Source organism: Falco biarmicus, chromosome 7 (genome assembly GCF_023638135.1).
Source record: "Falco biarmicus isolate bFalBia1 chromosome 7, bFalBia1.pri, whole genome shotgun sequence".
NCBI lineage: Eukaryota > Metazoa > Chordata > Aves > Falconiformes > Falconidae > Falco > Falco biarmicus.
In genome coordinates, this window is record NC_079294.1 from 59,468,602 (window position 1) to 59,483,709 (window position 15,108).

General features: G+C 46.3%; 1 protein-coding gene across 1 annotated transcript in view; it reads right to left on the minus strand.

Moving 5' to 3' along the window:
- Positions 1–13,171, minus strand: part of HOMER2 (homer scaffold protein 2) — a 60,090-nt gene extending 46,919 nt beyond the window's left edge. Inside the window, exon 1 of the mRNA XM_056346481.1 lies at positions 12,903–13,171. Coding sequence (XP_056202456.1) covers positions 12,903–12,997 — 95 coding nt within the window. The 5' untranslated portion in view covers positions 12,998–13,171. The remainder of the gene's footprint in view (positions 1–12,902) is intronic.
- Between the last annotated feature and the right edge of the window lie 1,937 nt (positions 13,172–15,108).

Consider the following 15,108-nt stretch of genomic DNA (forward strand, 5'->3'; position numbering starts at 1 on the left):
TAAGATCATGCAATGACACATTTCTTCTGCTTCAAGTTAAAAATACAAAGGAAATTTCAAACATTTAGAAGCTAACGTTATTCACTTTAGTCTTTAAAAATGTAACACCATCTGCTGCCATCAGATTTACAGTACAGATCTCAGATATGTACATTTATTTGTTGGCATAAAAAGCTGTCAACAACCCCAGTGCAAAAGTGAAGATCCTCTAGTAATCTCCTGAGCTTCAGAGAGAAAAACTAAATCTGAAAAACTTAACCAACAGGTTATTCATAAGAAACACAGGATCTACAAAGCAAAATCACTACTCCCCTTGCCACAAAAAAAACCCCAGTATCAGTAAAGACACAAAACTAAACCTCTGCAACTTGCTAAAACTTCAAACTCTGCATGTTTGCAAGTAATATTAGGAGAAACTTATCCCAGAAATTCCTGAACCTCAGTAGCCACCTATTTCTGATCCCTGCAGTCCTGCTCCCTGGGGAACTTCCAATTTCTGCATGCCAGTGCCTCCGACCTTGTGGGTTATGCAAGGTACAGGTTGTATGAGGTGTGGGCTACGCAAGGATTTAGTTTCAAGTATCAGCATTTTTCATGCAATGCAGGCTCTATAACTATGGGCTATAATGCAAATATGCGGAAAAAATGACATTCTCCTGTCAGCAGAGTCTCAAAATTAGTGTGGGCTGGCTGAAAATTTGTAGAATAAACAAAACATAGCACACATTCTTATTATAAACTTATTATGCAGTATGAGTCTGGGTAATATGTAAAACCAAACAAAAAGTTCAAGTTATTTTCTGGATATGCATTAGCCATTATAAATCTAAGCCAAGTTTTAAGGGGGGTAGCAGTCCTGAGCAGCCACGCTAGGACACGCAGGGGCTAGACTTGCCCGGGTGGTCAAAAATCAGACCCCTTATAGTGTCAGTTTATTAGTAATTTTAAAATTAAAAGGCCTTGACCTTTTTTCAAAAAATTATTCATTCTGCTGAAAAGCCATCTTCTTACTTTCCTGAGGTCAAACAAGAGATGTTGGAAAAATAAATTCTTACCTGTATGATGTTAATGATCACATTTCTCATGCTTCTAACATCTAGGGTTTTGTGCCTTGGAATTTAATACAACATGAGAGGATTTAATAATGATTTTTTCCCTTGTGACATACTCTGTCATGCTGATATTTCTTGATTAAAAGACTGCAAGGAAATCTAGCTTCTCCTTATGAAATTAAGGGTCTACTAGACATAAAAAAACAATTAGTGCTACAAAAATTAAGGCATAACGTTTTCTCAGTCTCATTTACACCAATATAGACTTTTTTTTATTTCTGTCAAGGGTGAAGGATGCAGTGAACGACAGGATTTTTTCCATCTCATTTACATATTGATTGTAATAAGGTCAGACAGGTAGGCCTACACAAGTGCTGATTCTGTCAGCAGCCAAAGTTGCCAGGACTGTGAATATTGTCACTTATAGATTGATAAATGGACTACATGGACTAATTGTATTTCAACATCCCTGGACAGATGGCAGATCTTACAGCCATATGGTGATTATTTCCACTGTGCTGAAAGTATATTAACACTTACTAAAATGTTTAAAGTGATGAGATGATCTAAAATAATTTTTCCATGAGCTGGAACAAAAACGATGGGTTCAGATGGGCTGGCACGCTGGGGCTGCGCTCTCTCCCAGGATTCCTGTTCGGTGCAGGCTCAAGGGCCTGCGGGTATCACACAGTTATTGATAAAACTGGCTGTGCACTGGGCCCTCAGCTGGAATACAGCGCTGTTGTGACAGCCAGGGGATAACATGCCTCATTTTAGCTATTCTGCCTTGCCCTTATTTGGTTGCCACTATTTCCTGCTTGATATGCTGGCTGCCCTGTGAGTTGGCAGCACGGATACATATACTTCCTTTTCCCAGTATTTTTTTCTAAATCCTTCTCTGTTCTCTGGTTGAAAACACGTTGAAGTTACTGTCCGGTTTTTAAAAGGAGCCACACACCCAGCCCTAGCCCATGCAAAACGCAGCGGAGGACTGCCCAAACCACGGACCGTCAGGGTTTCTGGAGCAGGACTCTACATGCACTATACGCAGTTAGCTGTCCCCATGTCTGCTTCCAAAAGAGGAATCAACTGGGAGAAGGCAGAACGCATCCCCTGCAATCCTGTGAAACAAAACAAACTGGCTGGATGGTGACCAGAGGCTCATCCTGCTCACTGCCGACTGGATAAGCCATTGGTAAGTTCTGCAGTGCTACTTCAGCACAGAGCTGGAGCTCATCATATTTACCAAATGCAAACAAAGCACTCAATGGATAATACGTCACGCTGATACGCATCCCAGATGACACAACCTGCTTATGGCTGCATCCTTTACTAATACTTTTGCTGCGGGGCTTTGAACCTTTTGTGAGATTTATGCAGCAGTGAATTCACCCTTCAAAACAGGACAGTACATGCAGGGGACCCGACCCTCTTCTGCTCCAAGTTACTGTTTATTTATACCAAACAAACGTGAGCAAAACCAGCTCATAAATTCTAGACAGATTTTCATACTAGACTAATAACCCATATTACGCAATTTAAATGACTTTTGACCTTATTTTCAGAACAAAATTGTGGGTATTTATTTTTAAATAGGATTAAAAATCATGGCTTTTATTCCACAGTAATTTGTTTTGAGTGCACTCTAATGGTAAGAGATTCCTTGCTAGCGGAAGCAGACACCTCCCTTGCTGGGGGAGAAAAAAGTTTATGTACCAGTTTCCCCTATTTGCCGTAAGTACATTACAGCAAGTCAAGAGCTAGAAACTGCACTCTTCATAGTCCCTGTGATCTAAAATTAGTGCCTGGTGTCAGTATGCAGAATGGATCAAGTACTCACTCAGCCACTGAGGATAAGGTGCCAAGTGGTGAGAAATTCTTACTATGCTTTTTGCACGTTCACACTTTAGCACTCTAAGAATTAAATCAATTTGACTTGTAAGGCCTCTATTACAGATCTCTCTAAACACAGTTTTCTTTTAGGAAGCTTTACTACCCCGAAAGGCAGTAAAAGAGCATTTTAGTTGTCCGTTTCTCCCTAGACAACCCAGGCTTGCCCTGTGTTTTTCCATGTGCCTCCCCAGCCAATGCTCTGACCCAGGCTTGGAGCTGCTGTCACCCTGGGCACCAGCTGGGCACTCCTCCCTGCAGGGAGCTGCGGCAGCTCCGTCACCACAGGGGAAAGAGGAAAAGAAAAGGAGGAAAAGTAACTTAGATCCAAGGTGCAAATTTTGGACCACGCTGTTTAACTCGTGGAAATCAGCCGTTCTTTTACTGAATAAGAAGCAGCACCGAATCATCCCAAATCATTCCCAGCAGTTGTGTGACTATTTTCTCTTCTGGCCAGTAATTCAGAGGTCATCCCGTAAAGCAGCTGAAGAGCATAAACTCTTTCCAGTACAACCTCACATCACACTAATTTAACAGTTATTGGAAAATGTGTTGCAAATCAGCATAATGATACTTCGATATTTCATGGGAGAAGTCTTACAGTGGTGCACAATATTGCTCTACCTCATAAGGACAAGGATGCCAATTCATAAGGCAGGGAGGAAAGACCAAGCAGGGAATGCAAAGTGGATTAGATATTCTGATTCTGTTCCAAACTCTAAGCTTAAAATATAAAAAACTCTGGCAACTTCTCCCCCATAGAATTTGAAATGCTAATTTCTAACTCAATGGAGAAAAGTTCTTGCAAAGATTTGAACAATGCATATGGAGGATTACTGCTCTGAGACTGAAAAATTCAGAACACACCTTCTCTGTAGAGAGAAAAGCAGGTAACCACAACTGCAGGAGAGACATTTACCCCAGGGGTCATAAGGAGTTCAGTCCTGCTGTAGAAGGAAGCCCTCTGCAAAACCGTAAGCTTTGCTGAGAAGTCTGGGGAGGCAAAGCAGGGAGAGAGAGATGGCTGGGAGCATCCAACTGCATCTAAGTCCTTGAAAGCTGATGCATCTTCCATAATATGCAATTTTGAAGGTCTCAAACACCAGCTGCTTAGAACTTTTTGTCTGGGGAACAGCTTTGAGGATCGCACAGAAACTTTAAAGACATTATTTGTCCTTCAGACCTCTAAAAAGAGAAGGTGGAATTTCGCATTATGCACAAACACCCATTCCCCTGCTCCAAATCACAGAGGAAGGTGGAAGAGGCACAGAGGGGAAAGGGAAGTTTCCCGAGGAAGCACAGACTCATGCAGACTTCTGGATCTGCCTGGGAGGAGGAGAACAGCTTCCCTGCCGACCCCAAATCACTCCCAACCCAGCATCTCCCTTTCTGGAACCTAGGACCTGACCCCTGCTCTGCAGCTATTGTGTTTCATTGTAACTGAGATTGGAGACTCAAGCTTTTAATTGAATTTCCTTGAATTTGGGTGGGTGTAGTGAAGTGACAAATCCCTATTCTCAGTCAGGCCAGTTTCTGTTCATCTTGAAAAGGACCATAAACCAAATTAGACTCCTTTTTATTCATTAGCATTTTTAGAAGGTACCTTAAATACAACTTTATAAAGACCACCTCTATAAACAAACAACAGGCAACAGAAAATCAGCTACCTCCTGTAACGGACTACGTAAGTGGCAAACAGCTGTCAAACACAAAATAATCATGAAAAGAGAACACTCATTCACCTGTGTGCTGTAAAGTTTTAGGCAACTAAATCTCCTTTACTGTTTCATAAAAGAATAATTTTCTCCCTACCCCTGCTGTAGAAGAGGGTATTATTATGACAATCATTGGATTATACCTGTACATAAATAGAGTCCAAAGATGCTTTTAGCTCCTCCTTGTATACCCAAGGGCAACAGTTGTGCCCTTGGGTGTATGTTGTGCCCATGAGCACCTCGGGGTTGTCCTGTCTGGATCAGAAACCTCCTGGCAGGTCAGGGAGGAGTATTTTGGCTTTGGGGCTACCAGGGGTTTGGACTACGTTAAGGTGTAAGAGATGGGGGCATCACCTGGAGGGGCACTGCACAGGTACATCCTGGTTAGAGATGGGGTGATGTCAAGGCAGAGACAGGGGAACAACTACGCTGTTGCCACCTTTGCACCAGTGTCTGAACTACCTACCAGAACAGATCTGTTGATTCATCTTTAGACACCACTATCTCTGAAAGAAACAATAATGTGTCAGACTCTCCCCACGTTTCCCACGCATTCTCCGAGCAGCCTGGAGCCTCAGTGCAGCCCAGAGTGCTGGTTGGGGACATTTTGCACGTCTCAGCAAATTTCTGCCGTTATTTTTCAAATGCTCTCATTGACAGTTTTCAATATCACAAAACAGATCACATGTTCCCACTTAAACAACTGCAGGGAGACATTTTAGATGTCTGCAACAGATTTATAATGGGAATCCGGAATGCAAAAGCCTGATAAAACCAGGGAATGAAACAAAGGCAACAACAAAGTGCTGCCATTACAGGTTACAGAGCAACTCACCAAAAGCTATGAACTTGAGTCAGTCACTGCAATGCAATTAATATAAGCAGAGACAAGTGTGCACCTTGAAGGAAAAGCCTTGCTGAATACTCTCAGCTCTGGCTACACTACCTGCCCTTCTTCTAGGGAAGAAACAATAAGTAATGAATACCAAAAATAAGATGCTCACACCCCCACATAATAAAAATCAACATTTCCCTTCAGAGCTACACAAGATTTAAATTTTATATTTTTTTCCAAAAAATACAGTGTTCCATATCTGAGGAGAATCTACTGCAAAGTGTTAAGCAGAGGCAAACAACAAGTATTTACACAGTAAGTACCCATACACACCATTTCACAGTCTACAAGGAAGAATCCTCAGTGCAACCAGAAGCAGCTTTAGGAAAAAAAAAAAAAAAAAAGTACAAGCTGGCTACATATTTTTAAACATATTCCATAGAGGCCTTTGCTGTCTTGCCGCACTGATGTACTAAACCTCGCCTGATAAGAATGCAGTTGCAGGACTTCTATTACTATAATGCAAATGCTAATGGGGAACAGCACCTAGCAGCTCCCAGGGGCTCTCTCAGAATCCCTGATGCACAGGCAGAAAAGTGCAACTTCTACAGAAAATTTCCTTTTGAATCGCAGCAGGGTTCAAGTTTCTAAATCCTGTAGGCTGCAGTGAAACTTCCAGACGGAAAGAAAACAGTTTGTCACTTCAGAAATTCTTACAATCTTGCATTTTGATAAGCCACGTCAAATAAATAAAATCAGACTAGCGTGTGGGGGAGGCAGGAAAGGAAGATGCATTGCCACTGAAGTGAACAAGCTCTGCACAGTAACCAGCAGTCACTTCTGCTCACACCTCCATTGCCAGGCCCTCTTTTCCCCTGTGTCAAATCTGCTCGCTCTTCATGATAAAGCCACAGTTGTTTTGCAGCTAAAGCTCCTAGTCTTGCCAGCCTTCAACATGAAGCCCACAAATCCTAAAACACCTACACAGCAGAGCCTCCTGCTCCCCTATGAGTCATTAAGCAGGCTGTCCCGCTTGGTGATGTCATCCAGCAATATCCTTTTTTTTAAAAAAAAAAAAAAAAATCAAATCCTAAAACACCTTGAGCATCAATTATTCAAAATATCGTCTTCATTGTAATCCTGACCCCAGTGGCAAAATTATCATTACGACGCATTTCCAATTGATGCAAGAGGGTCCAATAGCCCCTAATAGTTGCTGCGTCAATGAGGAGTAAGCAGCACAGAGCATCCAAGCCAGCAGCAGCGGGCAGATTTCTCTCTTACAAACAGGCAGAGAGCAGCTAGGATGTGTCATCAAAAATATAATCAAAGATCAACTGCATCATCCAATCTCATCTTGTACATTCTGCATGAGTACATATTACACAACCCCTACTCACACCGTCTCTAACCTGTGCTGGGTGATGTGTGGCTATGGCACAGCAGAAACCTTCCCTGATACTAATGGTCTATTCCCTGCCTAATTGCTCTTGCCATTAAAAGTGATTCTTTAATGCTCAAGCTCAAACGCTTCCTGTCTTCGTTTGAAGGCAGTGCCCTTGTCACATTCTGAGATTTAATAACAGGATTGTCAGCTATTTACAGTGTACAGCTGAATTATCACAGAAACATAGTTGAAATATGTTTCCCCTAAGCACATATACATCCTAAAGAGCCGTGACCAAATCACAGTATAAACAAGTCACAAGCTGTATTTGCAGTGTACAAAGTGCACAAAGGCGACAGACAACACTGAAGGTGAAAGCAGACAGAGATCTGACTGGGCAGCAACCTTCAGGGCCAAGGATCTTCTCCCTCCGCACACGCCCTATCACAAAGTCAACAGGAAAACCAACAGCTGATTCAAAATGCTTACGTGTTCTTAAGTAATGTCCATGGGCGAGGCTATTTATTGTAGGTACTGCATTAACAGAGCCAAATTAATGAATACAAATACACAGCGCTGCAGAAAATCTAGATGCAAAACCAGGCTGATGCCCTTGCTCTTGAGTTCTCGGCAAACTCATTGCTCCTCTCTGCCTTTTTCAGTCATGCTGGGAATACGCTTGAACAGTTTAAGACACATCGTCAGATCCTGAACCAGTCAAAACTATTTTCAGTTTAAAGGAACTGAACATCAAATAATTCTTTATTTCAAATGATGCCTTTATTATCAGAACAGCTACCCACCATCCTCTTTTCAAACAGAAAGAAAGGCTTGAGGGACATCCCAACTTTGTGGAGTATATTTATATGTTTTTTCTCAAGTGAAAGCAACTTGACTACGATCATTCTCTTAACATTAAGTTTTCTTTCTACAGTATTGTCTATATGCGCAAATTTTGGCGAAATTTGCACCCAGGCACTCAAACTAGTTGTGGTACTGGTAGATTTTTCCTATTGTAATTTGCTGAACTTATCTCTAGCAGACCCTACAATTATTTTCTTAACCCACTGTCTTTTTCATGCGACTAATTTCTTCATCATTTCTTCCCGCTACTCTTATTAGCTTGTTTCATAATTTCTCCCAATCCCATGTTTTCCTTGGAGCTTACTGACATAGGAGATTTTTGCCCAAATTCAGTTATGTGCATCTATCTGCACTATACAAACTCCTCACAGAATTGTGTGAGAGGCGACAAGGTCTCTCACTTGATGGCAGGCTTGGATGCAACACTCCAACATCACAGGTTTGTTCACTCACTTGAACACAACCACACCAAAATCCTAAACATACACAAGTTCATATGATAATCTTAACTATTTGCTCCTTTTTTTTTTTTTTAATTCCCCACACTCCACCAAGCTCCCTGCCTCTCTAACCTTATATAAATTGTGTTAAATATAAGAAAGGGACTACACTTAACAGGTTTTATACATACTGTTGAGGTCAACTGCGTTTCACCATCCATTTCAGTGAACCCAACATACTGCTCCAGAACTCAAAAGTTCTCTGGACCTGACTTTTCCACTGGATTTTGTACAGACACTTTTATCCATACACAGATATAACAAGTTCCCCAAGTCAGAACAGCAGCCATCTATATCCACACTGCAAAATGGGAATAGCTGCATAAGGAACCACGGCTGTGAGGAATCAAGCAACCCCAGCCAGCTGCTTCAAAAATCATGAGATTAACAGCTTCAGCATCTATCAAATCTCAGTCGCTTTCCTTGAACACCAACACCATCAGCAGCTGGGCGATGTCCGATACCACCTGCCCCCCTGAGCTGTGTTAGGAACTGAAGCCGCTGACAGAACCTCAGAGAAGCCCCTGAGTTCACAGGACTGGCTCAGCTGCGTTTGGGCAGCCACTCACCCCAGCCCCGCTTCGAGGGACACTGGCTTTGCAGTGAAAGCCAGGTGCTGTTACCTGCCCGCCATGCCTAGGGTCCCAGGATGCCCCCTTCCCTCGCAGGCAGATGGCTCCAGTAAACTTTGGAGGGAGCTGGCACAAGATTCCCGTGGATTTCAGCAGGAGCTGGACGACAGCCAAGGTGAATTTCCTCTGCAACGCGCTACTCCACGCTCCGGAGCTTCTTAGGCAAAGCTTATCACCATGGTATCTGAAGTAGTGCTGGTACCAGGAAAGGCCAGCTTGAACACCGTCCAAAATTAATGCCTTCCTGTAACACTAGCTTCTTCGCATCTTCGGCTTGTCTCACCGTCTTCTTTCCTTGTTCTCTCCCATTCATTTGCCTTTCACTCCCCAAAGAAAGCCATATGTTGGCTGATGAACATTACTGTTGCTAACAGCAGAAGAGCGCAAGGTGGGCTTTTCTGATGCTCTGAAACGTCACTGCATGATAAAAACATTACATATGACTGCACTCAGAAACACAGACCCCCAACTGCACCTTTTCATGAAAATATTACAGGAGGAGCAGAGTTTTGTTCATGAGTCTAGTCTCCTTCAAGACGAGGTTACTTCATTGCTTGATCCAGGCTTGGAAACTCACCTTTTCCCACCTCCCTGGAGGAAGGTACAGGCTCAAAGCCCGTCTGGGGGAGGTACAGATGGATCCCAGCTGGACAGGACTAATTTACCATGTCAGCCCCCATGGAAGCAGCGCCGAGAAGCCATCTCATCTCAGCCAAAAGGAATGTGTGCTGCAAGCTAGCTCATCATTAACCTGTATAGCGCACACTTCTACACCGTCGTACAGCTTTCCGCAATAACTTCTAACACTCAGAGGCCTGATTTTCATTTTGATATGATTTATAAAACAGATTTGAAATTCAGTTTTATTGCTAGAGGTTGTTTAAATTAGTTGAGTTTTAATCCAACAGATAATATAAATAACAGCTTCAGCAGCGAGTGATTTACAGGTCTAATCCAAACTGCATACTTGTCACACGCCTCATAACAAGAAGTATTTTGTAACTGACAGATAAAGAAATACAAAGGTACTAAAGAAATTAAAATAGTAAAATAACGTAAGCACAGATGAAGCAGCTATCCAGTATCTTCTTAAATCATCTAATAACTAAACCTGAAGCATCTTTGTAACTGGAAAGTTAGCTTAGACTGCTTAAATTGAGGCCAAACTGAATCCAACCACAGCTATTAGAAGAGTAGGTACAGCTCGCGAAGAGGCACAGACAAGGGAGCCACCTTCTTGGCTGTTAGCCATTGGCTTGCAACACAAAGAGGCAAACGGGGTGGTACTTTCTGACAAAAGATTTCTGCATTACACTGTGATTTTCAAATACCTAAATTCTAAGCTCTGACACTACTGAAGTAACAGCAGTTAGCAGGTAAGATGGGTAGAAGAAAGTGGTAATTTAGGTAAAAATTTGTTCCCTTTAAAGTAAAAATTTGTCCAGTGAGTTCCTTAACAGTGTCTTGACCCAAAGACAATGGTTTTCAGCCAACAGAGACCTTCACATTGACTTTAATGGGCACTGAAGCAGATTTTTTTTTTTTCCCCTCTGTCTGGACCTCTTTTTTACAACATTGTTTTCACATTCCCTGAATTAACAGGCATTATTTTTTGAAAAACATGTAAATTGCTTTTGTAAAAGTTGACACTACCTTCCTGCCTAGTAAGTTGAACTAAAACAACAGTTTAAATAGCTCAGCTCACAGCTAATAAGCAATTTAAATAGCTTAGCTGAGCTCGAGTAACTATATCAGGTTTCATAGCACCACCAGTCACTGCCAAATCCATAGGCAGCATTTAAATGAACCATTAGCAATGGTCACCCCCCAGGAAAGAAAAAAAAAAAAAAGGAGGGGGGGGGAGAAAAAAAAAAAAAAGGAGAAATATTTTAAGAGCTAAGAGTCAAGTTATTGTCACAATTTCTGTGAGAACATGCCACATACACGACACCAAAACGTGCCCAGGAAGCAAATCCCACTGGAATGCCTGGGACAAAATATATTCTTTCAAGAAAGACTGAGCTTTGTGCTCTGATCACAATATACTTCACAAAGACAGATGAGTAAAGAGGTGCCCATTTCGCAGAAGGAAAAGCTGGAGCACACAGAGGTGAAGGATTTGCCAGCAGAGGTGGAACAGGGAGGAACCTAGGGGAGTTGCTCCGGCATCACATGTGCTGAGCCACGGCTGCAGTAACACAGTCACAAAAGCACTTCCACATTCTCTGTATCAGAAAGGTGAATGGCAAGATGATGATGTGAGACACCAGCAAAATGCATATCCCAAATCCACCTTGGCTGCACTCTGTACAGAGTGTACGAGCGTGTACAACCCACGCCGAAACCCTGGGAATGAATGATGCTGGGAGCCTGAGCTCACGTACACCAGTGTAAGACTGAAATAGCTTACTTGAAATGAAACACATTAAAACAGGATACCAAACTAAACTGGTGAACGTGCCTCATACCTGTACAAGTCCGCATGACCCAACGCAGCGTATGCAGCAGCGCAGACACAAGCACAACCAGAGCATTCAAAAGCCTTCAAGTCCTTTGCAGCCTGAACAGCTCTGGAGGCAGAGCAGGACCACACTGAGCCCAGAGCTACGACGGACTTACAGAAGGGGGTGGGGGACCACTGTGACTGTCCACTCAATTCTCTCCAAGCCACAGTTAAGCTTTTCAGCTAACCTGATCTACCAGTATGGAAATGGTTAAAAATGACCACAACAAAAACACCTGCCTTAAGAGACACCCAAGTAAAGCGATGGACACAAGTTTTCCTTGGATGGATCTTTCTGACCATCCTGGACTCGGCGGCACAGCGCTGCTCCAGCCAGGTTTTGATGAGTCCTTCTCCAGCTTCTATTTTATTTTCCTGTGCAACTTTACATAGTTAAGAAGCAGATGAGCCCCTTGTAATCCTGAAGTGAAACACAGGGAGATTCTCACTTAGATCTTATTTCTCCCTCTGTCCTTGTTAATTCCATTCAGTACTCCTGGGTGTCAAATTCTGACACATGCATGGCATTTTAATTCATTATTTATCCATATTGTCTTTAATTATATCACTTTGACAAGAATAAAGAGATCTATAGTAGGAGTTCACATAGTTGGAAGCGACATGAAGCAGCTCAGGAACTAGAGAGCGCTTCCTTGCCACATGGGGGTGAGGAGAGGCAAGGAAGGGAAAAGGTGTAAGAGAACATAATAGGATAAAAATAAAGCAAATTAAATGTGTGGGTTAGGAATCCCCCAAGACACTCTGGTCGAGAGGATCTCAAACCTATATATAGTTCAAGCCAAAAGCACAACGTTAACCCCTGTTTCCTGATACTTATTTCACACGCTGCTCAGATGCCAGCATATGGGGTTTGCCCCCTCGCTAGAGGATAGGGAAACCGCAGGGCTGATTTTGGAATTATCACGACGAATTCTCCAAGAGGCCATCACATGTGATCAGCGACTTTTGGCATGTTAAAAACATGAAACAAAGGGGGTGGGGGGGTGGGGGAATATTTGCACACATTAGCGAACAACTGGCACAGTTCAGGCAAGTTTACGGTGCCTCCAGCCGCCGAGAGCTCCCGCTGAACCCCAGCGCGGCACACCGGGCCGTGCCCCCACTGCCCGGAGCGGCGCGCACCCCCCGCCGCGCCCTGCCCAGGGACCGGACCCCGGCCCGCACCCGCCCCGCGACACCCCCGGCTCCTCCCCGCTTCGCCCGGCGGGGATCCTGCCCCCCGCGACGTGCCGGGGGCGGTCTGCCTGCGCGGCGTGCCCGCTCGCCGCCGGCTCGGGCGGGAGCCTCCCCGCCGCCGCTCCGAGCCGGCGGGAAACGATTAATTACGCTGGAAGCGCCGGGCGCGCTGGCGGGCCGGCCGGGCTCCCCCTGCGCTCCGCGGCGGCCGGCCGGGCGCACCTGCGGCGGGGCCGGGGCGGGAGGCGGCGCCCACGCGTGGGTCGGGGCGCGGGGCCGGGGCGCCGGAGGCGGCGCCCACGCGGGGCCGGGGCCCGGCGGACTCACCCCATGTCTCGGCACCTTTCGGCGGTGGCGGCAGCACTCCCGGGCGGCTCCCCGCGCTCGGCGGCCAGCGGCGGCCGCGTCCCCACTTCGCACATGCGGCCGCCCCGGCACCGGTACCGGCTGGCTGCGGCTGCACGGCGGCGGCGGCGGCGGCGAGGCGTCCTGCTCCTCCTCCTGCCGCCTCCCTCCCCCCTTACATAACCTCCCTCCCGGGCGGCGGCGGCACCGAGCAGCCTCCCGCGGCACCCGCCGCCCTGCCAGGCGGCAGCACGGGGGCGGCGGGGCGGGGCGGGCCGGCGGTGCCTGCCCCCGGGGCCCCTCCGCCCCCCGCCGCGGGCCCGGGCCGGCGGCGAGAGTCGCGCCGCGGGGGTTCGTGTCCCGCCCCGTCGGGAGCCTCCCGCATCTGGCTCCCCCCTCGTCCCGGCGCGGGCACCGTGGGGGCGCGCCCTGCCGCGGGGGGACGGGTCGGCGAGAGAACTTGGGTGAAGTTGTGGGGGCGCCCCCCGAGCGGCCCCGCCCGCTGCCGTGAAGCCCCGGCGGCGGGAGGGGGCTGCCCAGACCGGGAGACCGGCCGTGCCGACACGGCTGCGGCCCCAGAGCGCGTCCCGCGGCTGCCCGTCCTGCCCCGAGGCGATGTCACCGCCGAGGGACCCTGGCGAGGCACAAGCCGGCGACTCCCTCCCACCTTCCAGCCCTCCCCACGTCTTTTCACGCTGGGAATCCCTTTCCCCGGGGAAATGACGGGAGCGCAGGGGCTGCGCGTGCCCGCCCGGCCGTGGCGGGGAGCCTTCGAGCCACTGGGCAACTTCAGCATCGTTTGGGCAACTGGCCCCGGCGGCTCAGCCCCGCAGCCCCCAGCTCGGGGGCTCTGGCTCGCCTTGCGCCCAGCAGCGCAGAGTGCATCGGGAGGGCTGGCTCCCCTCTGGCCCTCCTCTGCCCCCCTGCGCACCCCGCCCGGGCACGGTCCCAAGCTGTCATTTCCCCCCGGGTTCCGTGACAGTAACGCGAGGTGATGCCTTTCCGCGGGAGGAAAAGCTGCGCTAGTGCGGGAGAGCTGTGTTATAACTGCCCAGCCACAGCGGTGACAGTGACCTATGATAAGCGATTGCAGGACACAAGTCCATAGGAAAGCCATGGACCTGTTCCATTGGGTATTTGTAGGACTGTGCTGCACAGACACAGTTATTCTTTTGTGGGAAAAGACACCAAACTCACGCTAAGAGAGGATTTTAACTTCTCCCACACAGAGTTATAATTAATATCCTGCCATCAACAGTGATGTTTCATCTTTTTTTTTTTTTTTTTTCTACATCTCACATTGATTTATCCTTTCTTTCAAAGAAAGTTTAGAAGGTGTGAGAAAGGCATTATGTCTGCTTGCTTTAACTTTGTGTGTAATAACTGGGGTTGTCCCCAGCATCACCTGGGGACCTCACGGGAACCCTCAAAGGGACTTAACCAGCAACGTGACACCTTCCAGCTATGGTCAATAAAGCTGTCTCCCACTCTGACAGACAACTATTTCCTGATGTCTGGAACACCAAAATGGAATTTCAATCTCTTACACTCAAAGTCTATGCCGTGGGGTAAAAAAAAAAAGCAGGGTGAATTACACAGACATTTTCACAGGCTGTGGGATGACACCAGTCCAACATACCCACGCTCTTTACTTGCGGTTAGGTGGTTACTGTGGATGCTGAAGAAGACTTAGCTCCTTACCTAACCACTGATGTCTAAACACTTCCCATGTCCCATTCTGCCAGCTGAGGGTGAAGTTCCATTTTCTCCCGGGATAATCATGGCAAAAGTGACAATCCTTTTGTGCTCCCCATGGGCTGCAGCCTTGAGTATTGCTTTGATAGGACCTCTCCTCTCTTCCCGGGGAAGTGGCAAGGGGTAGCATTCTCTGAGGGGAAAAAATAGCAGCGCAGCAATCAATGTTGTGGAAAAAACTCCCACCATACATCAGATTATTTTATCTCACTCTTTTTACACCATTTACTTCATTTTGTTAAATTACGTACTCCATTCATCAGAGAGGAGTTGTCTTAGTCCTCTCTGATTAATTAGCTCATTTTGGTGAGTATCCGAAAGCTGTTTTATGAACCAGCGTTGTATGTGACTCACAAATAATCTAATGGAATTGGATCAAAATGGGGTAATGCACTCACTACATGTCTCATGATAAGATGAAAATTCGAAATTG